The 24,766-nt window shown below is 53.7% G+C and overlaps 2 protein-coding genes across 2 annotated transcripts; both read right to left on the minus strand.

Moving 5' to 3' along the window:
- Positions 1-1,030: 1,030 nt before the first annotated feature.
- Positions 1,031-13,679, minus strand: RASAL3 (RAS protein activator like 3). The gene is made up of 18 exons (XM_006047688.4): positions 13,202-13,679; positions 12,725-13,059; positions 10,561-10,691; positions 10,330-10,408; positions 10,160-10,221; positions 9,325-9,395; positions 8,439-8,565; positions 8,253-8,351; positions 7,267-7,809; positions 6,786-6,930; positions 6,390-6,534; positions 5,040-5,276; positions 4,751-4,952; positions 4,527-4,645; positions 3,099-3,489; positions 2,654-2,811; positions 2,095-2,158; positions 1,031-1,988 (listed from the first exon to the last, which is right to left on the minus strand). Exons 1-18 carry the CDS (start codon positions 13,402-13,404, stop codon positions 1,845-1,847), a joined length of 3,255 nt encoding a protein of 1,084 aa, XP_006047750.4. The 5' UTR covers positions 13,405-13,679; the 3' UTR covers positions 1,031-1,844.
- Positions 13,680-14,356: 677 nt separating this feature from the next.
- On the minus strand, positions 14,357-21,544 carry PGLYRP2 (peptidoglycan recognition protein 2). The gene is made up of 5 exons (XM_006047687.4): positions 21,349-21,544; positions 19,126-20,211; positions 18,420-18,630; positions 17,514-17,811; positions 14,357-16,553 (listed from the first exon to the last, which is right to left on the minus strand). Exons 1-5 carry the CDS (start codon positions 21,437-21,439, stop codon positions 16,464-16,466), a joined length of 1,776 nt encoding a protein of 591 aa, XP_006047749.2. The 5' UTR covers positions 21,440-21,544; the 3' UTR covers positions 14,357-16,463.
- Between the last annotated feature and the right edge of the window lie 3,222 nt (positions 21,545-24,766).

Consider the following 24,766-nt stretch of genomic DNA (forward strand, 5'->3'; position numbering starts at 1 on the left):
GAGGCTCTGTTACCATGACAACACTCTTGTCCTCCTGTCCCCAATGGCTCTTCATCACCCCACTGGTTCTTCCAATGCTAGGCCCTCTAATAGCACCAGAAGAGTAGGAGGGGGCAGAGAAGTTCCCCCATGGGTCATTCATAGGTCATTGAGGATTCCACATGGCCAATCCCTAGCCTTCAGACCCTTGCTACCTTCCAACCACAAGCTCGTTTCCTCCTTCCCCATTACCTACACTGGACTTCAGTACTTTCATGCCCCTAGAGCTGGCCTAGGTCCCCAGTGCAAAGCCCCCCTTTCCACCCAACCCCCAAGATCACAGTTGCCAAGGCGACCCCCTAATATACACAATGCTACTTCTCCCACCCATCACCCATCCACATATCCAAACTACCCCTTCATCTCTCCATCCATTCACCCACACACCCAACAACTCATTTACCAATCCAGTCGATTAACCACCTAGCCGTCCACCTCTCCCACCACCTATCCATCCATCCATTCCTCTATCCACCCATCCATCCACTCATTCAATGACCATCCACCTCCCATCTACCTACTCATCCATCCACTACCTATGTAAATACCTACTTATCCATACAACCAAGCAAACATCCACCCATCTCTGCACATAATCCTTTCATCCAGTCACCCAAAAGTGAAGTAGCTTAGTTGTGTCCGACTCTTTGTGACACCATGGACCGTAGCCTACCACGCTCCTCTGTCCATGGGATTTTCCAGGCAAGAGTACTGGAGTGGGTTGCCATTTCCTTCTCCAGAGGCTCTTCCCAACCCAGGGAACGAACCCAGGTCTCCCGAATTGTAAGCAGACGGTTTACCATTTGAGCCACCAGGGAAGATAGTCACCCAAATACCTATCCATCAATTGCATGTTTGTCTTCTCCACTAGAGTGTAAGCTCCATGAGCACAAGAGTCTGTCTGTGGAGTTCATTATTGTTTCCCCACTGCCCAGCCTGAGAGTCTCAGGAGACCTCAACAAATGCACATGCAGTACATATAACTGCTTGCTCATTTAATTCAAATATTTATTTCCTACTATGAACCAGGCCTTTTCCAGACAGACATACCCATCCCAGCTAACCACCTACTAACTACTCACCTACCAGGGCAAACATCCAGCAAATGCTAACCTATTCATCTGCCTATTGTCCTATCCACCCTAACCCTCACCCATTTACCCACTCATGATTCAAATGCCCATTCATTTTTTTCAACCACCACACACAGAGCTTAACTTTCTACCCACTCCTTTCATCTGTCTCCCAGACCCACGCCCTCACTGAATCAAGGAGCCAATGTTGGAATTGGAGTGCTATGAAGATGCTCTCATCTGAGACCTGGAAATTAGTGGAGATGAGATCTGGGCTTTACTGAGAATCAACTGCTACCCCTAACAATGACCGATACCTTTTATCAAACATTTTAAACTCTAGGTCTTTTACTGTATAAGGAACTTTAAATCAATTTTACAAATGAGGAGATCAAGGCTCTGAGAAAAGTGAGGGACTAAGGTCACAGAGCTGGTGAGACTCTCCCTGCATCGCCCCACTCCCCTGAGACCTGCAATTTAGGGGAGAGTTTGAGAGAGCTGGATTGAGGGGATGGAGTTTGCTTTCTGATTGGCAAAATTCAGGGGCAAAAAAACCATCGATTTTTACTGAAATCAAGATTTTACTGGGGAACCTGATAGTGCCAGACTGTTTGGCACCTACAGCTCCATCCACTCCCTACTGTAGGCCACGACGGTTTGAGGCAGGGGGTGGACAGGCCCCTTAGACGGCTTTCTCTCTGCTCCCAAAGCACATCGGGCCGAGTGGGCAACTCAAGTGGTGTCTCCGTTGATGCAGGGAGCTTTGAGGGGCATGGGCTGGCTCTGGGACTCCGATGTCCTGGGAAGAAGCTGCAGGTTCTGGATGGTATCCTTCAGCTGGGCCTGAGTACTCTCTATCTCAGCTAGTCGGCACTCCTGGGGAGGCAGCGGCAGTAGACTCAGAGCCGGGTGAGGGTTGCATCCCAACTCGCGTTCCCTCACCCAGCCTAAATGTGTCCCAGGGCTAGGGCATGGGTCTCACCAGACTTTTCAGCCTGTGGCCCTCATTGGTTGAACAATCGCGCCCTGGATCCAACTTGGAGGTCCTGTAGGAATTACGGGTGAAAGGAAAGAGTCAGAGGCTGAGAGACTCCGCTAGAGCTCCTGGTTGCAGTCAGGGACTCTGGCGCGGAGCTTGAGATGGAGGTGGGGTTTATCCAGCCTGGGGGTGGGGCCTAGATACGTTTGAAGATGGGACTGCAGAATTAGAACCCGGACTGGCTGCGATGAAAGGACCAATCAACCAGTCCTGCGTGAGGTCGTGAGCAGGATAGGGGCGGCCCCAGACTAAGAGATAGCGGGTCTGGCCCAACTTGTTTGGAAGGAGCTGACTGAGGGACTGCTCGAGAGGACCTCCCAGAGACTTAGGGTGGATGGAGGTGACCAAGAAGCTGGTCTTAGATGTGTAGGGGCGGGTCTTACAGAGGGGGCGTGGCCGTGCCAGGCGTGATTCCGGTGGATTTACTGGGAGGCGGGGCCTGAGCCGATTTCTCTTTAGCAAGGCCGCCTGGGGCGGAGCTAATAGAGAGGGCGGGGCTTACCCTTCTCGGAGCCTGGAATCCAGGAGCTGAAGCTGGGTCCGAAGCTGCTCCTGCTGCTCGCTCAAGGACCGGATGTGGGTGCTGAGTGACTCCACGAGGCCGGACAGCATCTTCAGATCCTGACGCAGGGCAGCCACCTCGCACTGAAGCTCCGCCAGCTGTGGGGAGGGAGCAACTGTAACCTGAGCCACTGTCCTGCCCCTTCTCCCCACGGACATTGACTGACCTCCCTGTTCCGTTTGCTCTGCCTCCTAACCGCCCTGACTATGGGGTAATGACGCTCTAATTGTACAGAAGAGGAAAACTGAGGCTCAGAGAGGGTTGGGTTAGGTCTGAATCACAGACCACAGCAAGCTCGGTGTTTGAACCGAGACCTGCCTATCTTTCAGTCTTTTTCCAATCCTGTCTCCCCACTCTATGCGCAGACCTGAGCTGTACACCTCACCTTGCCCACGGGTCGGTGGGTGCCCAGCACCTGGTCTTTGTCTCTTGGCTGGTCCATCTGGCGCTGCCAGGGCACCGACGGCTTCCGAGGCAGCGATGCTGAGGCTCCAGTCCAGGGCCGGCCGCGAGGCGCGGGTCCCGCGTGTAGGGAGCCTTTGGGTCGCGGCCGCGGTCCGGCAGACGGGCGGCGGCGAGCGGGGCGGCCAGCCGGGACACTCTGAGTGCGCTTTACCGGCCGAGGCAGCCGGGGGGGCTGTTCCTCCTCCAGCCGCGGCCGGGCCCAACTACCTGCGCCGTGAACGCTGCGCAGGGACTGACTCTTGGAGATGAGAGGGGTGTGCTTGGGGAGGTCGCGGGGGGCCAGAAAGCCAGGCTTCTCCCCTGCAGAGATGCTGGGGGTGGGATGGGGAGCTCAGACTTCCACCGGTTTTTGAGCTGACCCCACCTCTACCTTCCACCAGAAATAACTCCAACCCTGATCTTTTACTTCTCGGCAAGCCCTGTGACTAAAGGGGATCCCATTTTGACTTCTGATCCTGTCCTGGACTTCCGATAATACTGTCCCTTCTATGACCTCAATCTAACCTTTGATTCCTCTCTAGCCTTGTCCCGGAGCTCTGACACAGTGTTACCCTTGACTTGAGCCTCTGTGTAATCTCTACTTCCAATCTGCCGGAGCTTGTTTGCATGCTAAATCACTTCAGTCCTACCTGACTCTTTGCAATCCTAAGGACTGTAGCCCACCAGGCTCCTCTGTCCATGGGATTCCCCAGTCAAGAATACTGGAGTGGGTTCTCATGCCCTCCTTCAGAGAATCTTCCCAACCCAGGGGTCAAACCTGCATCTCTTACATCTCCTGAATTGGCAAGCAGGTTCTTTACCACTAGCACCACCTGGGAAGCCCCCTGGAGCTTGACCTGTGCTCAAAACTCTACCCTCTTCCTTCCCAATCTGACTCCCTCTTGTCCTCAACCTCTGACCTTCAACTGAACCTGTCTCTGCCTTCTGAAAGAACATGATCCCTGACTTCTGACCCCCAAAATGATTCTGCCCATAATAAACTTTGACCCCATCTCCCCCTGGGCCTGACCTGAGATCTGCCCCTCATTGCTGAAAGTGACAATGTCACTTTCTCTGACCCTAGACATCTCTCTGACCCTCTCTCTGCAATGCCTAATCGCCACCTCAGAGTCCAATCTGACCTGATGCCCCCCTCTCTGATGGCACTGTGAGCCTCTCCCTGACCCCGAGATGACCCTGTCTCTAGCCTCTGACCTCCATCCTACAATGTCTCTGATGATGAACATGACCCTGTCTCTGATCCCTGACATGATCCTGTCTTCACCTCTGACCCTGTGCATGCCTTTGGCCCTTCCCCTACTCCCACCCATCAGAACTGGATCAGGTCAGACTTGAGGCAAGTAGTTACCTGGAATGGCCCTGGGTGCGGGGTGCTGGGAGACACATTGGCACAGTCACAGGTACAGGTCGGCCCTCTTCGATGGCATGCAGAATAGTGGGCAGCGGTTCCAGGTTGTCCCGGGTGGCCTGGTAAAGCATGCAGGGAGGATGCTGAGCAAACTCTCCAGGACCAGAGACCCCTACTCTCTTGCCTCCCTACCTCACGTTCTGGGCTCTGTGCTCAGGCCACACCTGGTCAAGTTCAGCAAAGATCGTACAGAGCTGGGCATGCAGGACTGCCAGCTGGAGGGCCAGGTCACTGCTGCCCTGATAACCACTGGGTGCTGTGTCTGCATCCACGGTGGCCACTTGGTCCAGGAAATGTTGCATGGCAGGTCCATGATCCTCCAGAAAGGTATTCATGAAGCTCATGTAGGCTTCCTTCTCACCAAACCTGCATCAGAGCCCAAGTGGGTGGGTCAGGTCCAGCATCTGCCACCCCCACCACCCCAGTGTGGCTACCCAGCCTCCCAGCACCTACGGAGCACGGTTGGCAAGGTTCTGGATGACCTTGGCGATCAGTGTGAGGGTGCGGGCTGGGCCAGGTGCCGGGTGCTCTGGTGCTAGGCCGAAGAGGCTGGGTGACAGAATGGCAGGACACAGGAGCCGCAGAAAGAGAGAGGCACATACGAGTCGGGGCCCCAGTGCCTCAGAGCCACGTGCTTTGCATGCTTCTCGCCAGCCTGAGAACACAGTGCCCAGCTCTGCTGGGAACCAGCTGGGAGAGAAGAGGCAATAGTCAGAGGGGAAAGATATGAGCATAAGGTTCGTGGATGATCGAAATCCTAAGGTCGGGGTCAATAGACACCTGCATGCTAAGTTCCAGGATAGAAGACATTGGGGATAATGATGGTTGGGGTTATAGGTCTCCTTGGGGTCAGGGCTTGTTGGTGGTGTACTCATTGTGGTGACTTCTGGAGTCAGAAATCTTAGATTTGGGGGTATACGTTCACAGGAGGACAGAAGTCATGAGCTTCATGTCCAGCTATAACTGGACATGAAACTGGGGTGCCAGACAGAGTACATAATATGAAGTAGTATAAGATTGGGTCACAGAGTCATCTAGATTCAGAAATTATGAGATTGATGTCCTAGGTGACATGGGATTAAGCACACAGGTTAACCTAGGGTCAGAGCTCAAGGAATTGGAAGCCTAGGAATTCCAGTTACATGGGATTTGGGATACAGGGTTACTTAAGGTCAGGGATCATGGGATTGGGAGTATGGCATTACTGGAATCAGAGATCATAGGATTGAGTGAAAGTGAAAGTGTTAGTTGCTGAATCCTGTCTGATTCTGCAACCCCATGGACTGAAGCCTGCCAGGCTCCTCTGTCCATTGAATTCTCCTGGCAAGAATACTAGAGTGGGGTTGCCATTCCCTTCTCCAGGGGATCTTCCCAAACCAGGGAGCAAACCCAGGTCTTCTGCATTGCAGGCAGATTCTTTACTATCTGAGCCACCAGGGAAGCCCCAATAGGATTGAGACCCTATGTTAACTGGGGTCAGGAGGCATGGAATTAGGGTAGGGGGTCACCTGTAGTCTAGAAGACAAAGAATCAGGTCCCATGTTACTTGGGGTTAGGTAGCATGACATTGGAATGAGTTGCCAGATTTAGCAAATAAAACTTTAGGAAAAACAGTTAAAGTTGAATTTCAGATTTTAAAAAATTGAAAACTTTTTTTTAGTATAAAAAGGTATGTCACAAATATGGTATCTCATTTAACTGGGCATTCTGTATTTTATCTGGAAACCTTAATTTGGAGTCAGAGCTAGCATAGTGACTGAGAGCACTGACACTCACTTGTAGCAGTGGTGCCCTGACACTCACTTGTAGGAGTGGATGATGTTCTCAAAGACCTCCTTGCAGCTGTTTCGAAGTCTGCTCTGGTGCTGGGGCAGATCTGAGGCTGGGCATTTACTGGGGTCCACCTCACAGTCCTCGGTGGAGGCACAGAGACGCCGCACGACCTGTCCTGCAGTCCAGCACAACCAGAGAGGGCCTGGACCATGACCACAACCCACAGCACCCAGCCTCCAGTTCCATCTCCAACCTACTTCGGAGGCACCTAAAATCTTGGGGAACCTCCAGTTCGCTCTAGGATCCCAGCATCCCCAGGGCATCACCCACTACCAGAATCCAAGTTTACCCAAGGGTTCTCAGATTTCTCCTGGGTTGCCCTAGCGGGCTCAACTAAGCTTCTGACCCCTGCCCCACTCTGCTCACCCAGCGTCTCTTGGAGGTAATCCTGTGCCACCAGCTTCATGTACTCATCGATGGCCTTGGTGGCCAATGTGTTTTCCCGGAACAGCAGTGCCTCACGGCCTCCACTGCGTGCCAGCTCTGCGGTGCCCAGGTCTGTCACCAGGGCCTAGGCATAGTGGGGTTACATTGAGCTGGGCGCGGACTGAGTCGTGAGAATCCCGCTCTTGGCGGGTCCCTCACCCTTGGGGCACAGGCCCTGCCCCTTGCAGCTGCTGCCCAGGCCCATTGGCCTCGCTGCTGGGGTTCTTAACTAAACGGGAACCTCCGCATCAAAGCAGAAACTTGGGTCTCACGGTGCAGAAGCTCAGTTCAGACCCCACCCCTCAAGGTGCCCCGCCCCTCGAAGGTACCACTCTGGTACTGGTCCCCGCCAACTCCCCCCATGGAGCACGCGATCGGTCAGCCCCTGGTCACCCGGGTTCGTCCCGTCGCGGCGCCGCACCTGAGCCCGGCCGGTTGCCCGCAGCACGCGCACCATGGCGGCGGCCAGCTCTTCCTTGGCTTGAGCGGACAGCGCGAGTTCGAGAGCCCCGCAGAGGCGCGCGTAGTGGAACGTGAGGAACTCCGCCAGCTCCTTGTAGCGCTCCGACGGCAGCACTCTCAGGCGCCGCGCCCGGATTCGTGCCCGCAGCGCCGCGCCGGCTGGCGCCCCGAGCAACGGGAACCAACGCTCCAGACCCGCGGCGGGCGCCCGGGGGACGCCCAGCTCTTCCAGCGCCAAGGCCACCCGGCCCAGCACCGCGTCCCCGGGGCCCGCTCCGCGTAGTCGCAGGGACAGACGACGCGCTGGCGGCAGCGCCTCAAAATGGAAGCGTTCTGCCCAGAAGAGCTGGCCCGGGCCGGCCCGCGGAGTCGTGCGCGCCAGCAGCGCTCCGTCCAGCCACAGCTCAGTGCGCACTCCTGGCGCCGCCGCCGCCGCCCGGGGCAGCCCCTTCACTTCGTGCACCCACACGCTCAGCCACGTCTCTTCCCGCTCCACGTTGTCCTGCGGACCAAAGCAGAGACAGGAGCGTGGCTTCGGTGCTCCACACGGCGCACCAGAGGTGAGGCGCGGGACGCGTGCTCCCAGGGGTTCGCTGGGCCTCTGGGGGAAGACAGCGGGACTACGGGGATCCCACGATGATCCTCTAGCTTTTCTGGGTCCTCCCGGATAGATCCGGGGTCCAGGGAATAGAGGAGTAACCGCGGGGTGGAAACTTGGCGACTCCCTGGGGTGCAAATAGGGCTTGGACTGAATACAATCCGAGCTGTGGAAGGGGCTGGTAAATCATGGAATAGGCGGAGGATCTCGGAGTGGTTGCAAAAGTGTAGGAAGGCAGATGTGTCCAAGGGGCAAAGTTTTGGCACGAGTGGGATTTGGGTTGGGTGGAAGGGGCGGGGCCCGGGCTGTGGGCGGGGCCTCCAAGTCCGACCTTACGCACTACCGACCTGACTAGGCTGGAAGTGGCGACGAAGGTCCTCGATCCAACGGTCTCTCTCGGCAGCTGAGCGACAGGAGAAGCAGCGACTCCCGCCGGTCCACGTTACCTGTTGAGGAGGGGGAATCGAAGAGTGCGGTTGAGGCCAAAGGTTGAGCCAAAAGGTCAGGCGAGGTGGAGAGTTGCCTTTAATTACCTGGAAGCAGTGGGGCTCCTCCAGCAGGCTGGGGTGCAGTGGCCAGACCCGCACGTCCCGCTCGGCTCCGAGGTCCAGTTCGGAAATCGTGGCCAGCGATTCCCGGGAGCCCAGAGCACTGGGGGGCCTGGCGAAGGCGCACGTGAGCAAGCTGTCATTCCTACTCACTCTCTTGACCCCCACAACCTGCCCCCTACAGCCCAAAGGGTGGAAGGAAGCCAGAGGGAACTTGAACCTAAGTTGGACGTGAATCCATCCTTTGTCACTGAATTCCTCACTGTCTGTGTACTCCAGCCACACTGGCCTTCTTTTTGTCACTTCATTCGTCCTCTTGACCTTTGCACTTGCTCTTCCTCCTGCCTGGAATGCTTTTCCTGTCCTTTTTGGCCTGATTAACTTCCATCTAGACTGATGTGACTTAGCAGCAGCAGCAGCAGCCTTCAGATCTCCCCGGAGGGAGGGAATGGCAAACCACTCTAGTATTCTTGCCAGGAAAATCCCACTGACAGAGGAGCCTGGTGGGCTACAGTCCGTGGCATTGCAAAGAGTAAGACATGACCAAACACACACACACACACACACACACACACACACACACACACATCCTTCACGTCTCAGATCAAGTGTCCCTTTCTGAGACACTCACTCCCAAACCAAGGTGTTGACTCAGCTGCTATTTTAGAATTACTGTGTCACACTCTGCCCCCACCCTTCAATGGAGGGCTGACTCCATGCTAAGGGTCTTTCAGTGGCGCCAGCATTGCCCAACAAGGGGCAGGACACAGAGGCCCACAGGATATATTTGGTGAAGATCAGAATTATCGGCAGGAGGAATGGGAGGGGCAGTGTTGAATCCCAGCCCCTCTAGCTCCTCAGAGACCCTTACCCATCTCGGGAAGCACTGGCTCCTAGCTCTGACTTGGCCTTTTTCTTCTCTTTCAACCGCTTCAGCAGCCCCTGTGGGGAGGGGGATGTCAGCTGGGCAGAACCCTATGTTCCCTCCTCAGGTCCTTTCCTCGCCCCACCCAGGATGTCCTGGAAGATCTATTGATCTTGGGGGAAATCACAAGTTCAGACTACATTTGCAGGAATAGTAAAGGCGATCAACAGCTGCCATTTCTAAAGCACCTGACATAGTGCTTTCCTACACTCTCTATAGACTTTTCATAAACAGCCCCAAGAAGGAGCTTCTCTCACCAGCTTCATTTGACAGATAGTGACACTATGGCCCAGAGAGGGTCAGTGACCTGGTCAAGATGGCCCAGGAGGATTTCCCTAGTGGTTCAGTGGGTAAGAATCCGTCTGCCATTGCAGGGGACACAGCTTCCGTCTCTGGTATGGGAAGATTCCACATGCTGTGGAGCAGCTAAGCCTGAGCATTGTATCACTGAGGCCAAGCTCTAGAGCCCATGATCTGCAACTATGGAGTCCAAGTGGTGATTACTAAAGCCCATGTGCCTAGAGCCCATGCTCCACAATAAGGGAAATCACTGCTATCAGAAGCCCACGCACCTCCAGGAAGAGTAACCCCTGCTCGCAGCAACTACAGAAAGCCCATGAGCAGTAACAAAGACCCAGCACAGCCAAGAATAAAAACAAATAAATTGAAAAATTAAAAAAAAAATCCCATGAAATTAATGAAAAAAGATCACCCAGGAAAAGTCTGCCCTTTCACCTCTGAGGGTCTGAAATCTTTCCTCTCCCCTCCACCCACCACTTACACGAACATTGTGGATCTGGTGGGGGCCAGCAGCCTCTGGCTCTGTCTTTCCAGGGGTCCGATCTGTGGGTGGTCAGGGGTGGAAGATTGGGGGGGGTGGGATCACCTTGGATTCTGCCCCACTTTAACAGGTTCCCAAATGCCCCAGCTCTCCCTGTCTCTCAAGCTTACCTGGATCCTTGAGATTCCCCGAGGCCACGTGGATGCTGCTCTCAGAGCTAGCGCTCCCCATCCGGGGCTGGCGAGGACCCTGTCCCCCAGCAGGAGCGGATGGTCAGAAAGGGGAGGCAGACAGACAGAAGGAGAGGCAGACACCTTTCTGTTATACCCCTCATGCTCCCTTACTGCTGTTCTCGCTCCCTTCCTTTCTTCCCCTTCCCTTGCCTGTGTGGCGCCTCTTACCTCATCTTCATTCCCAAGCAGCACCAGCTTCCCATCAAGTAGTGTGAAGGCTTCGATGTTCCAGACGGGCACGTCGGGGGTGGGAGCCTCTGGGATCTGTGTGGCCAGGGGCTCCAGCTCCGGCTCAGGCTCTGGGTAGAGGAGGCAGTGCTGGGGGCCTGGGAGTCCTTTCTTCTCCCTCAGGACAACCTTTCCACTCACCAAGGCTCATCAAGGCTTCCCTCCTAAGTGCCTCCTCTTCCCAACCCACCCAGCAGTCATATCAGGTGGGGGACAAGCCTCTACCCCTCTCTGGGCCTTGTCTCTAGTAGCCCTGGGTAGTAATGGGGAGTGGATGCAGCCCCACAGACTATGTGCCTGGTACTGTACTTACTACTCCGCATTCCTTCTCTCATTTAATCCTCTAAAAGCCATTCAAAGGGCTATTATAACCCCCATTTTACCAAGGCTGCTGCCATTTGCTGCTTAATCACTAAGTTGTGTCCGACTCTTTGTGACCCTGTGGACTGTAGCCCTCCAGGCTCCTCTGTCCATGGAATTCTCCAGGCAAGAATACTGCAGTGGGTTACTGTGCCCTCCTCCAGGGTATCTCCCTGACCAAGGGACTGACCTCAGGTCTCCTGCATTGCAGGCAGATTCTTTACCACTGAGCTACTTAGGGAAACCCCTTAACCACTGGACCACCAAGGAATGCCCTGCACTGGATCTTGAACAGCAGATTTTGATTTGACAGAGATTGAGGAGATGGTAGCATGAACAGAGCGAGCAGGGTTTCTCAGCTGGCTCAGGGGTAAAGAACCTGCCTGCCAATGTAGGGGATGCAAGAGACGGAGTTTCAATCCCTGGGTTGAGAAGATGCCCTGGAGTAGGAAATGGCAACCTGCTCCAGTATTCTTGCTGGAAAATCCCATGGACAGAGGAGCCTGGTGAGTTACAGTCCACGGGATAACAGAGATTCGGAGATGACTGACCAACTGAGGGCACACACACACACACACACAGCTTGAGGAAAGGCTGGGATTTGGCACATGGCCTGGTCCAGAGAAATAAAGGGAGGCGTGAGGAGGGCTTGGAGGGCTTAAAGGCTGGAGGGGAAGGTTAAGGAAGAGATTGGCAAAGCCTTGGGTGTCAGTTAGAGGAGATGGGGATTCATCTTGAAGGTATTAAGGAGCCATGGGAGGTGTTTGAGTAGGGGAAAAATGGGGGTCTTGTCAGAGAGCTCTCACCGGATGCTATGGAGTGGGCAATATCTGATACCCTGGAGGGGGCTGAAGGGATACCCCTGCAAAATGGGGATATGAGTGATGAGAATTAAATGAGCCTTCAGAAATGGGAGGACAGCATCAACCCTCCCAGAGGACCCATCTGTCCTACTGTTTTACCACCAGGGGAATAAGCAATAACTCCACTTGCTAACGGATCACATAAAATGTGCTGAGTCCCAGGCATTCCTGAGCTCCAACTCTCATGGTACCCTTTGCAATTCTAGGTCTCTCTGTGTGACACTTAGCCCCATCTGTCATCTCCTCATTTACTTGTTTACTGCCTGTCACACTCACTGCACCATGAACTCCATGAGGCAGGCAGGCACTTTCCTCTGTTTTGTTCCTGCTGTGTCCTCAGTGTCTAAGTCAGGGCAGGCCTAGGACATAGTAAACGCTCACAGACCTCTGTTTGAATGACCGAATGAATGAATGATACACCCTTCAGGATAGGAGTCACGATTCCATTTTAACCAGTGGAGAAACTGAAGCTCAAGGAAGAGGAGATACTAAGACATCAAGGCTGGAGGGCAGGAGAGTAGGAGACAGCAGAAATGGGTATCCAGGCAGGAGAGAAGACGCCTGGGCCACTGAATATGAGGAGAGACCTACCGGGGCCAAGAGCCATTTGGCATCTGGACCGTGCTGCCCCATCAGTCTGTTCCCTGCCCCTTCCCCTGGATGGACCCCCAGCTCATAGGTTCCTAGTCACTCCCACCATGCCCAGGCCCCTGGGGTGAGGGGGAAAGAGGGAAGAGGGCAGCCAGCCGGGCCCCCAGCCACTTCCTGTTGGGCTTTTGCACTCCCCACAACTTCCTGTGTCTGTAAGGCTGATGCTCCGGAGGCAGACAAAAACCTCCCTGCATCCGGGCCTCCCAGCCCTGGGTGGGGGAGCCATGTACCTGGGTTTTCTGGCTCCGGCTCTGAATCCAGCGGTGGGCTCTTGTTTTTCCCCCAGAGGCTCTTGGATATTTTCAGGCGGCTCGTGCGTGACTCCTTGGGGGGTGCAGAGAGGACGCGACGAAACAGAGAGCGCGGGGCCGGCTGGCTGCTGGCCGTGGTCTCCTGGTGGCTCTGTGCCCTCCCCCATCCTGCAAGGCGGCCCCAGCGGAACCCCCCAGCCCCCTTCTCCCCACCACCCCCTGAGTGCCAGCGGTAGGAGGTTAAAGGAGATGGGGCTGCAGGCTGGGTTTGGGAGGCCCGGCTTGGTGAAGGTGGGTCCATGGCAGAGATTCTCCTGGGGGAATGAGAGGGTGATAATTCTGTCCTGTGTCTGCCCACCAGACAGGGTTGTGCTGTCTTCATTTCCGCCCCCTCCTCACTCTCAGCTCTGCCCCCAGGGAACCCCCTTTGGGGGCCACATGCACTCCCTTTCTTACCTTGATTTCCTGACCAGCCTCAGAATCAGCAGCCGTCTGCACCCTGCCCGGCTTCCTCTGGCTGAATGCAACTCCACGTGACCCTGTCTGTCCCACCCCACCCCACAGCCAGGCTGGGAGGGCACAACACGGGGCAGGATGCTAGAGGAGAGGAGGTGACAGAGCAGGACCCAGAATCTCTCAGTGACCAGGAGGCAGCCCATGCCCCTCTTTGAGCCTCAGTTGCCTTCTCTGCAAAATGGGTACATGCAGATCAAATGCTAGAACTCTCATCCACTGCTGGTCAGAGTGTAGACCGACTCATCCAAGCTGGAAACCTGGTGTGATCTTTGAATATTGACCATATACCTCTTCTCTGACTCAGGAGTTCCACATATTGGGTGTATATGCTAGGTAAACACCCAATACACATGCCCACCACCGCTATTCATAATGTGTGTGTGTGCTCTCAGTTGCTCAGTCATGTTCTACTCTTTGTCTTACTCTTTGCAAGCCCATGGACTATAGCCCACCAGGCTCCTCTGTCCATGGGATTTCCCAGGCAAGAATACTGGAGTGGGCTGCCATTTCCTTTTCCAGGGGATCTTCCTGACCCCGGGATCAAATCTAGGTCTCCTGCTCGCGGGCTAAATCGCTTCAGTTGTGTCCAACTCTGCAACGCTATGGACTTTAGCCTGCCAGGCTCCTCTGTCCATGGAATTCTCCAGGCAAGAATACTGGAGTGGGTTGCCATACCCTCCTGCAGAGGATCTTCCCCACCCAGGAATCGAACCCGTGTTTCCTGCGTTTCCTGCACTGGCAGGCAGATTCTTTACCACTGTGTCACCTGATACCCCAAACTGAAAACAACCAACATGTGCATATACAGTAAAATGGATAAATTGTGGTCTCTTCACATAGTGAAATATTATGTAACAATAAGAATAATCTAACTCAGATGAATCACAAACAATGCTGAACAAAAAAATACAAACAATGAAGATTAAACACTATGTATTTCCATTTATATGAAGTTCCAAAGCAGGCAAAACATGTGTAACAAGTCAGGAGACAGGTTTCCCTTTGGAGGGGCTGGAGACCGGGGAGGTGGAGGAGCACAAGGGAGCCTTTTGGGAGCCGATCATTTTTTTAAAATGAAGTGAACTTCACGTAGTATAAATATAACCTCTTTTATTTCTTGAGCTGAATGTTGGTTACATGGGTGTGTTCTGCTGTGAAAATTCATTAACCACGCATTTGGGTGCCCTTTCTTGCATCTCTGTTATGCCACAATAAGTGTTCACTTGAAAAAAAAAAAAAAAGGATGTCCAAATGCTGTTCAAAGGAATGAGTGAGTTAATGTGAGAATCAATAGAATACTGGCCCACTGGTCCCAGGGTGAGTTTGAGTGCCAGCTGGTCCTTCTCTCACTGTGTGACCTCAGGCAAGTCACTTCCTCTCTCTGAGTCTTGGTTTCCTGATTTGTACAAGATGATAACATCAGTTTCAAAAGATTTATAATGGGACACCTTGTTTCTTCAACCAATGTTCCCTTCATGCCTGCTATGTGCTGGTACTGGAGAAGCGACAAGAAACAAGACGAACTTGATTCCTGCCTTTCTGGAACTCACAGTACAGCAAGACAGACAAGTCCTAAACATGAATGTAGGACACTTCTACATTGGTGAGGAGGGAGGACTTAAAAAAAAAACAAACAGACTAGAGCAGAGGCTGAGCACAAGAGACCCACTTTGAACTGGAAAAACCCAGGAGGGCCTCCATGATGAGCTGGCATTTGTGACCCGAAGCATGAGAAAGAACTGGTAGTGGGAAGGGCATACCAGATAGAAGGAACAGATTGTGCAAAGGCAAGGGTGACCAGCGTTTAGGTGATGGGATGGGTAGAACTGCCCTCATTAGCATGTGGCCTGTGCAGTCACCCAGGGCCCCATGCTCAGGGCTCTACACTGAGCTTGATTTAATGCTCTGCTGTCGCTGTCTTGAAGTTCCTGCTTTTTGGACAAGGGGCCTGCATTTTCATTTTGCACAGGGCCTCAAACATTCTATAACCTGTCCTGAGGAGGAGGGTCTTCAATGAGGATCAAAAACCCTTGTCCAGGGGCTGGACATGTTCACGCAGGTGCACACACCTTAGCTACGTCCTCCTCATCCATGCGGCACTCGGTCCACTCACTGCACGCACAGGTAGCTTCTCCCAGGGTCCTGCTGGATCTCTGAGCCTTCACCTCTTCACTGTGCACTGGCCCCATCCCTGCATTTTTGCTGGAGGACTTTTTTCTGACAGGTGGAGTCTACATTGCCCGTACAGCTAGCAATCCCAAAGTGTCAGCACATTAACACCTCCCTGGGAGCTCGGGGCTTCCCAGGTGGCTTGGTGGTAAAGAATCCACCTGCCAAGCAAGAGACATGAGAAGATCCCCTGGAGAAGGAAATGGCAACCCACCCCAGTATTCTTGCCTGGGAAATCCCAAGGACAGAGGAGCCAAGTGGGCTACAGTCCATGGGGTTGCAAAGAGTTGGACACTACTGAGTGACTAAACAGAAAAAAGAGAAAATAACCAGGGGGCTGCCCTCAAACAATGACAACGGGACTTGGAGGATCAGTACTCCAGCTCCCTTGCCCTTTAAGTGGGATGTCTGTGAGGTATATGCCCTACATGGTCCCCCAGATGTCCCCAGTAGGATGGAGCTCCACGTGCCTCCCATATCAACATGACTTCCCTTCCTTGTGTCATTTCCTTATTCCCCAGGTGATATGTCCTGGGATCACCATCCAGACAAACTACTTCCACTGGGATTCTTGTCCCAGGGTCTGCTTCTGGGCAACCCCAAACTATAACTGAATGTGCAAATGCAGATGGTGCTTGAACACAGGCTTTCTATTCATGTCCTTTTTTTTTTAATGTTTTTAAAAAATCATTTTATTTTCTGGCTGTGCTAGGTCTTTGTTGTTGTGGGTGGGCTTTCTCTAGTTTCAGCAAGTGGGGGTTTCTCTTCATTGCAGTGCTCAGGCTTCTCATTGTGGTGGCTTCTCTTGTGGAACACAGGGCTCTAGGTGTGCAAGGCTTCAGTAGTTGCAGCACTCTGGCTCGATAGTTGCGACTTACAGGCTCTAGAGCCTGGGCTCAGTAGTTGTGACCACAGGCGTAGTTGCTCCACAGCATGTGGAATCTTCCCAGACCAGAGATCAAACCCATATCCCCTGCATTGGCAGGTGGATTCTCAACCACTGGACCACCAGGGAAGTCTTTCCAAGGTCTCTTTATTGGAGGTCAGTGGATAGCAGTATCGTTGGAGGTGGTCTTCTCTTGGATCTGCTGGAGGCCCTCCTGGCAGTTCTTGGTTTCACGTTCTGAAAAAGACAAGAGAGTTTAGGTGGGGGTGGGGGTGGTGGTGGTGATAGTGGAGCTGGGTTTGCCCTCTTCATGGTGGCACCCTGGATGGGTAAGAGGACAGGGGCCCAAAATGAGGAGGTTGGTACAACCCCAACTGCAGGCCAGCTTATTGAAATGGAGTGGTAGTTTGAAAGTGGAGCTTGATTGTACAGGGGTGATTATAGAGGTAGCTTTGTCATTATGGTTGGTGGTGTGGTGAGAATGTGCAGACTTGGGCTTAGATTGCTCCAGCATAAAAGTTGTCATCAAGGGTCAGGGAGCCTGGGGCTGAACAAGCATCCTTGGGACTGAGATGGTCTGGGCAGAGGATTGCAACAACTGGGTTAGGGGCTGGGCAGAAGCTGTGTGGGCTTCCCAGGTGGTGCTAGTGGTAAAGAACCCACCTACCAATGCAGGAGACATGAGAGACTTGGGTTCCATCCCTGGGTTGGGAAGATCCCCTGGAGGAGGGCATGGCAACCCACTCCACTATTCTTGCCTGGAGAATCCCATGGACAGAGGAGCCTGGCAAGCTGCAGTCCACAGGGTTGCAAACAGTCTGACATGACTGAAGTGACTTAGCACACAGCACAGAAGCTGTCCTATGCAAAGAGGTTTTCTGTAGAGGGTCACAGGCTTGATCACTGTTGTGTGGACAGAGAGACTTTGGGTTGAGAGCAAGAGTGAGGGCAAGGTTGGGTGGCTGGGAGAGGGGTAGGGGCAGTAGGCTATGTTGCAAGCAGAATGACTGAAGTCTGGGTCTAGATTGCCTGAATAGATTGGAAGGAGTCTTGGCTGAGGTTGTGGGCACAGGGTTACAGAAAGGAGTGAGAGGGGCCGGCTGGGGTTAGGCAAGCAGGCAAGGATGAGGGCACGCGCTGAGCTTGTGTGAATAGAGCGGCCTCAGGCCGAGGTAGTGCGGGCGTCGGGGGACTCACCTTGTCGAAGTGCGGCCAGGTGCGCAGCAGGTTGAAGAGCAGGTCGCCAGGGCACTCAGTGGGCACGAGCTGGCGGTGGCCTAGCAGCGCATAGTCTGGCCTCAGGAGGCCGGCGCGTATAGCGCAGCGCGGGAGCTCGTCTCGCACCGCTCGCAGCGCGGCCTCTGAGGGCAGCACCGCGGTGTAGTTGCCTATCAAGGCCACGCCGAAGCCGCGGGAGTTGTGGCCGAGTGTGTGCGCACCCACCCAGTGCCATCCGCGGCCCTCGTACACGTAGCCGTCTGAGCCCACCACGAAACTGCGGAGGAGAGAAGGAAGCAGGAACCAGACGGCGTGAGGTCTCGCTCCGCATCTGGCCCTCTACCCCAGTTTCTGCACCCGTGCCAAGGGCCACCGTCACCCCAAGTTTCCCCCGGTCACGCAGCCTCCACCTGGTCCACCCATGTCCCACTCTCCCTCCAAATGCCACCCCAGAAATAGTCCCTTTTCTCTGGATCTGTCCTCAACATTAGCCCGGTCTCGTTCTACCCAGCTCCCTCCCCATTATTTCAAGTCTAACTCCTCCGCAATTTTGACCCTTTTCTGGCTGAGATCATATCCATCATTGCTCGGTCCCAGACTTAGCCGCTACCACAGGTCCTGTTCTTCTCCCAAGTCTGGACTCCATTCCTGGTTCCCACCCCAGACTAAACGAGTCCCACTGTTGAGCTCTTTCTAGTAGACTCCAACCCCAGTCTAGGCCACGCCCCTCTCCACCCTGGCTCCACCCACCCTAAACTCCGCCTCTGTTTTGTCTGCTACGCTCTGGTTCAAACCCCGCCCCCTGAGTCAGGCTCCGCCCATTCAGTCTTTCCACTGCACCGCCCCTTGGTCTGCCTCGCCAGCGCTCCGCAGGTTCCCGCCCACCTGTATCCTATGTCGGCCCAGCCGCGTGTCTGCTGGTGGAAACGTTGCATAGAGCGCATGTCTGCGGCGCAGCTCTCAAAACTGGTGCAGGGTGGCGCGGGCAAGTACGTGTGGTGCACATACAAGAACCCGAGCGGCAGCTTCAGCAACGTCGGGCGGCCCTGGTACGGTGCGGCACCCCAGCGGCAACGCGGGTGGATGGCTGGACACCCTGAGGGGAAGGGAGTCCAGAGTGGGAGTCAGCGAGCGTTTCTCTGCCTGCTGCCTTCTCTCACACTAAGAGGGCACGTAAGGATCATCCCTCCAGTCTCCTCCCAGATTTGGGGACGGTTCATTCTCACATCAGTCTCAAATGGTAAAGAATCTGCCTGCAATGCAGGAGACCGGAGTTCAACCCCTGGGTGGGGAAGATGCCCTGGAGAAGGGAATGGCTACCCACTCCAGTAATTCTTGCTTGGAGGATCCCATGAACAGAGAAGCCTAGCCACTGTCCATGGAGTCACCAAGAGTCCAATGCGACTAACACTTTTTACTTTTTTCACTTTTCAATCACACCACTCTGGCCCCCGCTGGGAACTAAATCTAACAGCATCCTAGTCCTGTCTGCCTCCTCTGGAATCCCCTAACCATAGATCCCACTGACCTGTCTGGCACTGAAGAGGTATCTGTGAGAAGGATTTTCTCAGTGGGTGGGGGTCCTACTCACCTAGGAAAGCCTCAGTGAACTCCTTGGTAGCGTGGGTGGCCACCTGTGCCAGCTCTTCTTGGCTCATGCCCTGTAGATGAGGGTGTGCTGGCTCTAGTCTCTGTAGCAGGATGAGGGCCCCCCATACTTGCTGGGTCAGGCTTGGGGCCGAAGTCAGAGCAGCTCCGTTGTGCCGTCGAAAGTTGCTTCGAAATCCTGGGTCTCCGGCTACCCCGGCTCCATAGTACTGGCTCAGCAGGTGACTGAGGGGTGGCTGGGGCTCAGGGGTCCGGCTCAGGTAGTCTCCAAGGAGGGCTCCATCCAGGGCACCATTGAGGAAGGCCGTGGTGAGGGGTGATGCCTCAGGATCCAGGAGGGTGAAGGTCCTGGGAACAGAGAGCTGGTCCCAGCATCCCTCAGTTCCCAGTCCAGAATGATTCCAGGTCTGGGGGCCCTGGAGGAAGTTCAGGCCCAGGTCTCTGGCCAGGGTGACCACGAGGAGGCTGTCCACAGCAGTTGGTAACTTGGCCTTGGTATCTGGAGAGGAGGCTTGGACATCTGGAGAGCCAGGTCTAACTTCTGGAGAGGTGGCTCCAACATCTAGATCTTTGGTGCTTACATTTGGAGACACGGCTCTGACATCCGCAGAGGTGACATCAGGAGAGGCATCGCTGAGCCCTGGGGAGGTGGGCCCAAGGTCTAGAAAGGTGACTCCAGCATCCGGAGGGGTGGCCGTGCTCTCTAAAGAGAGGTTTACAATCCTGTGTCCCTGAAGCCCTGCCCAAAGCCCTGCCAGAAGAGGCTCCACAGCCACGGTCGAGCCATCGGGTGCTAGTACCACCCCATATTCCTTCCCATCCTGCACGCTGTGTCTCGCCACCTCTCCCATCAGGCCTCGAAGCTCTGGGCTCAGCGAAGGAGGATCCAGCTCGGTGGTATTGAGACTCTTCCCCTCCAGCAGGAAGTGATAGAGGGGACTGTGGGTACCAGAGCCCTGGGCTGACAGCAGCCATGCAGCGGTACTATGGCCAGCCTCAGTGGCTGGCGCCTTCTGCTCCAGCTCAGCCAGGGCCTGGATGACAGAGTCCATGAGCAGGGGCAGGGTTGCTGTGGGAGGAAGGATGGCATTAACCCAACAGCCCAGTACCCCCTGTTCCTCAGCCTCCTCATGCTGCTTCTACATCTTCTCAATGCCCCCAGCTCTTTGTTGGACAACTTTACGATGTCTGACACTGCCCTTGTGTAGGTGAGGAAGCTGAGACACAGACAAAAGGTTAAGGAGCTTAGACTATCAGTGGGCACTGTGGAGCCAGGACAGCTTCATGAGCACGAGGGATACACCGCCAGGTTGAAATTCTAAGATTGCTCTTTTGAGTGCTGTATGAAGAATATAATTTTTTGGAGGGAAGATCAGAGTAGAGAAGGGGAGCGAGGGTGAAGGTAAGTAGTGAAGGTGGCTGAAGCCAGGATGGTGATGCCTTGAAGGATAAGAGTGGGCAGTGTCCCCAGGTATCTTGAGGGAATGATGGACAGTTTTTCTTAGTGGATTGGAGTTTGCAGAAGTATAGAGGGAACGGTGTCTTGAAGGGTGCCCAGGGGAAGGTGAGCCTGTGCCATGTGGGAGAAATGTTAGTGGCTGAACTTGGAACTTAGAAGTGTGAGTAACTCAGAGCTAGGGTGAGTTGTTGAATAATAGCTGACATTAATTAAATATTTACTATTGCCAGGCACCATTGTAGGTGACTTATATAACTGAACACATTTAATCTTCACAAGGACCCTATGAGCGTGAAGAGGTTAAATTACCTACCTAAGATCACACAGCGAGGAAGTGGCAGAGGCAGCATTTGAACACAGGAAGTCCTAATCCTTACACTCCACCATCTGCTGCAATTCAGACTCTTCTCCAGACAGTTCACATAGTAATTCCTCTATAACTTTGCTTTACTCTCTGCCTAAAATGCCCTTTACTGCTTCACCACCAAGTAAAATTCTTCTTCCTGTCCTAGATTTATGTCCCCTCCTCCAGGAAGTCTTCCTAATTTTTGCTCTTTTGGCTCCAATTTCTTCCCCCAACCCTTGCCCGGATCCTATGGGGATGGGAACATCTGTGTTCCCAGACTGGAGTTTCCTAGAGACTTGAGCCTTGTGAGTCCAACCTCACCCTGTAAAGAGCTGGGCGCAGAGGGGCAGTAATATACTGAACTAAGAGTCCTGGCTTCAGGCCTCTGCCTTCTGACCCACCTGTCCCTGGCTCCGGCTGCAGCAGCAATCCATACAGGATCCAGAGTATACCCTGGACCACCACTGTGGGCTTCCAGTTTCCAAAGGACATAGCCGGTTGACCTCAGTGGAGATCTCAGCAGGGCTGGAAGGAGACAGGGAAAACAAGTAGTACCTTTGCCTACTGTCAAAGTCCAGCGGTGAATGACACGGCTGCCGCTTGTAGAGCTGTGGGCGGGAGGCAGCAGAGGCATGGGTACAGAGTGCCGTGCCTCAAGGTCATCTGGGTCTCAGGGGCTCCTCTAGCCTATCCCATTCCTCCCAGGCCGAGGTCAAGGATCAGTAAGTTCCAGGAGGGGCGTTGGAAACCAGATAGTTCAGACTCCATCAGAGTCAGCCCATTCCCCAAGAGGGGTAGACTGAGGCCCATCCAGCATTCCACCCTTCCTATGGTGATAGTTTTGTGGCTGCTTCTGGCCACCAGAGGGGACTCTTAAGTGCCTGCCCAACTGGTAGGACAGGCTGTGCTGAGAGTGGAGAGAGGAGAGGCCTGCCTGAAGTTGACAATACCTCCTGCCTTCTTTGATGCCAGTGCTTTAGCCTCAGGCAGAGGGAGCGTAGGGGGACTCGGAGATGTCACCTCTCATCTGGTTCCAGCTCCAGATCCCATGCCATTAGGGATAGCTGAGAGCAGGAATTGGGCTCGGGGGAGGTGTTCGGGACCCTGACTCTGTCCCCAGACCTGACTTCTGGGCTCACCTGGGCTGCTGGTGAGGGGTTCTCTCCCTTTTCCTCTGGTGTCCATGGCCAAGTCCTGCTGAAGAGAGCCCGTCTCCCCTTTATCTGGTGTCAGGTGGGATGGGCTCAATGTGACTGGGGCTGCCATGGATATTGCTTCACTGTGGGCCTCCCATCTCGAAACCAGCCCGGGGAGTTTCCAGGAGACCCACCAGGCTGGGCATTCAGCAGAGGCTGGGCCCTGGGTGGGCCTGGGAATATTTGGGCTGAGCCAGGCCTGGGATTCCCCAGGGGGCCTACTTAGCTATTGAGAGTCCTCTTTCTGGTCACCCAGCATGGGCTTCCTTGGTGGCTCAGTGGTTAAAAATCCACCTGCCAATGCAGGATATACAGGAGATACGGGTTGGTCTCTGGGTTGGGAAGGTGATCCCTGGGTCGGGAAGATCCCCTGGAGAAGGAAATGGCCACCCACTCCAGTATTCTTGCCTGGGAAATCCTATGGACAGAGAAACATAGAGGGCAACAGTCCATGGGGTCACAAAGAGTCGGACGCAACCAAGCAGGCACCTCAAATTTGCCAAAATTCCAAAATTCGAAGCATGGCCTAGCACAAATCTGGGCACACAGTGGGGGCTCATAGTTAGGTGCTAAGGGAGGGGGTGCTTAGCCCAGAGCCTGCTCCCCAGGAGATTCTGAGGAAATCTCCTCCCCCAAGCCCCAGTTTCTGAGGATTTGGGGTCAAGGGCTCTGCCTGGTAGAACCATGTGGAGGATGTGGGCTGTGTGTCTGTCTGGTGCAGGACTAGAGTGGAGAGTGTAGAATTTAAGGTGGTGGTGGAAATCTCAGCCATCAAGATAATAATATTCTAATGCAATTTTTTATTCTGGCTGTGCCCCGAGGCATATGGGATCCTTGTTGCCGGACCTGGGATGGAACCTATGCCACCTGCATTGTAAGATGGAGTCTTAACCACTGGACCACCAGGGAAGTCCTGCTAATGCAGTGTTTTACTTATTTATTTATTTTAAAAAATTTATTAATTTATTTTAATTGGAGGATAATTTCTTTACAATATTGTGATGATTTTTGCCATACGTCAGTATTAATCAGCCACAGGTATACATGTGTCCCCCATCTTGAATCCCCCTCCCACCTCCCTCCTCATCCTATCCCTCTATGCTGTCACAGAGCACCAGCTTTCAGCGCCCTACTTCATAATGCAATGTTTTAAAAGACTAAAAGCAAAGCAAAAAAAAAAAAAAATCCATGATGAACTAATTAGCAACATTTTAGTAAAGATAGGATCAGGGGCAGTGCTGTGCTCAGACATATTGGAGCCAGAGGTGAAAGGAAAAACCAGGAATTCTGATGTTGCCTTTGTGGCTCACTTACTTTATCTTCATTCAGGCCCTGGATCCACTGGGGGTACCCCCCAGGGGCTGCCAGGTAGACCGTCCCATGAGATTCCTAGTCTGGAAATGACCTTGATGCGGCCTCATGAACCCTGGGTTTGTCTCTCTGATTCTCGTGGCTGTCGGGGGACACTTGCAGTTTTATTAAAAATAATTTTTCTGTTGGTCATCCATTTTATTTTTTTAAACTTTTTATTTTATATCGAAGTATAGCCGATTATGGAGAAGGCGATGGCACCCCACTCCAGTACTCTTGCCTGGAAAATCACATGGATGGAGGAGCATGGTAGGCTGCAGTCCATGGGGTCACAAAGAGTTGGACGCGATTGAGCGACTTCACTTTCACTTTTCACTTTCATACATTGGAGAAGGAAATGGCAACCCACTCCAGCGTTCTCGCCTGGAGAGTCCCAGGGACGGGGGAGCCTGGTGGGCTGCCGTCTATGGGGTCACACAGAGTCGGACACGACTAAAGCGACTTAGCAGCAGCCGCAGCAGCAGCACAGCCCATTAACAACGTGGTGATAGTTTCGGGTGGACAGCAGAGGGACTCAGCCATTTGTATATCATGTATTCATTCTCCCTCAAACTCCCCTCCCATCCAGGCTGGCACATAACATGAGCAGAGCTCCCCGTGCTATACAGTAGGTCCTTGTTGGTTATCCATTTTAAATATAGCCGTGTGGACATGTCCATCCAAAACTCCGTAACTATCCCTTTCTACCATCCCCCTCCTGTGGTAACCATAAGTTTGTTCTCTTAAGTCCCTTAACCACCCACTGATGCTCATTTTACCCAGCAGGAGGGTGAGCTCAAAGAGGTTAAATAACTTGCCCAAGGTCACACAGTGAGAACCTGGGGAGAGCTCCAAGCTCAATGCGTGTGTTCACCATCCTGTGGCGAGATCAGGGTCAGAGGCAAGACTGGCGACAGATCAACTTCGCACCCAGTAATTCTTGGGCCAGATGGGCAGCCTTGATACCCTTTTAAAGACTGAAGTTTGTGGTAGGAGCTTGGTTGTTTTGGAGCCAGGGACATGGCCAGCCAGCATTTCCTTAAGGGTCCGTCTGGGATTAGTGACTTTCTCGGGTAGGACCCTTCCTCCAGGAAACCTCCCTGATTACCTCTGGCTCCCAGTTTCTCCATTCTGGTTCCCTAGCCCAGGATTCCTACCTTTGACCCAGACCTATTCATACAAAACCCCGAGTTTCTCTGTCTGGGGTTCCATCTCCCCCAGACTAGAAGATGTTGAATTTTCTTAGGCTGTCCAAGAATGCCCACCACAGCTC

The sequence above is a fragment of the Bubalus bubalis genome, chromosome 9 (assembly GCF_019923935.1).
Source record: "Bubalus bubalis isolate 160015118507 breed Murrah chromosome 9, NDDB_SH_1, whole genome shotgun sequence".
Classification (NCBI taxonomy): Eukaryota; Metazoa; Chordata; class Mammalia; order Artiodactyla; family Bovidae; genus Bubalus; species Bubalus bubalis.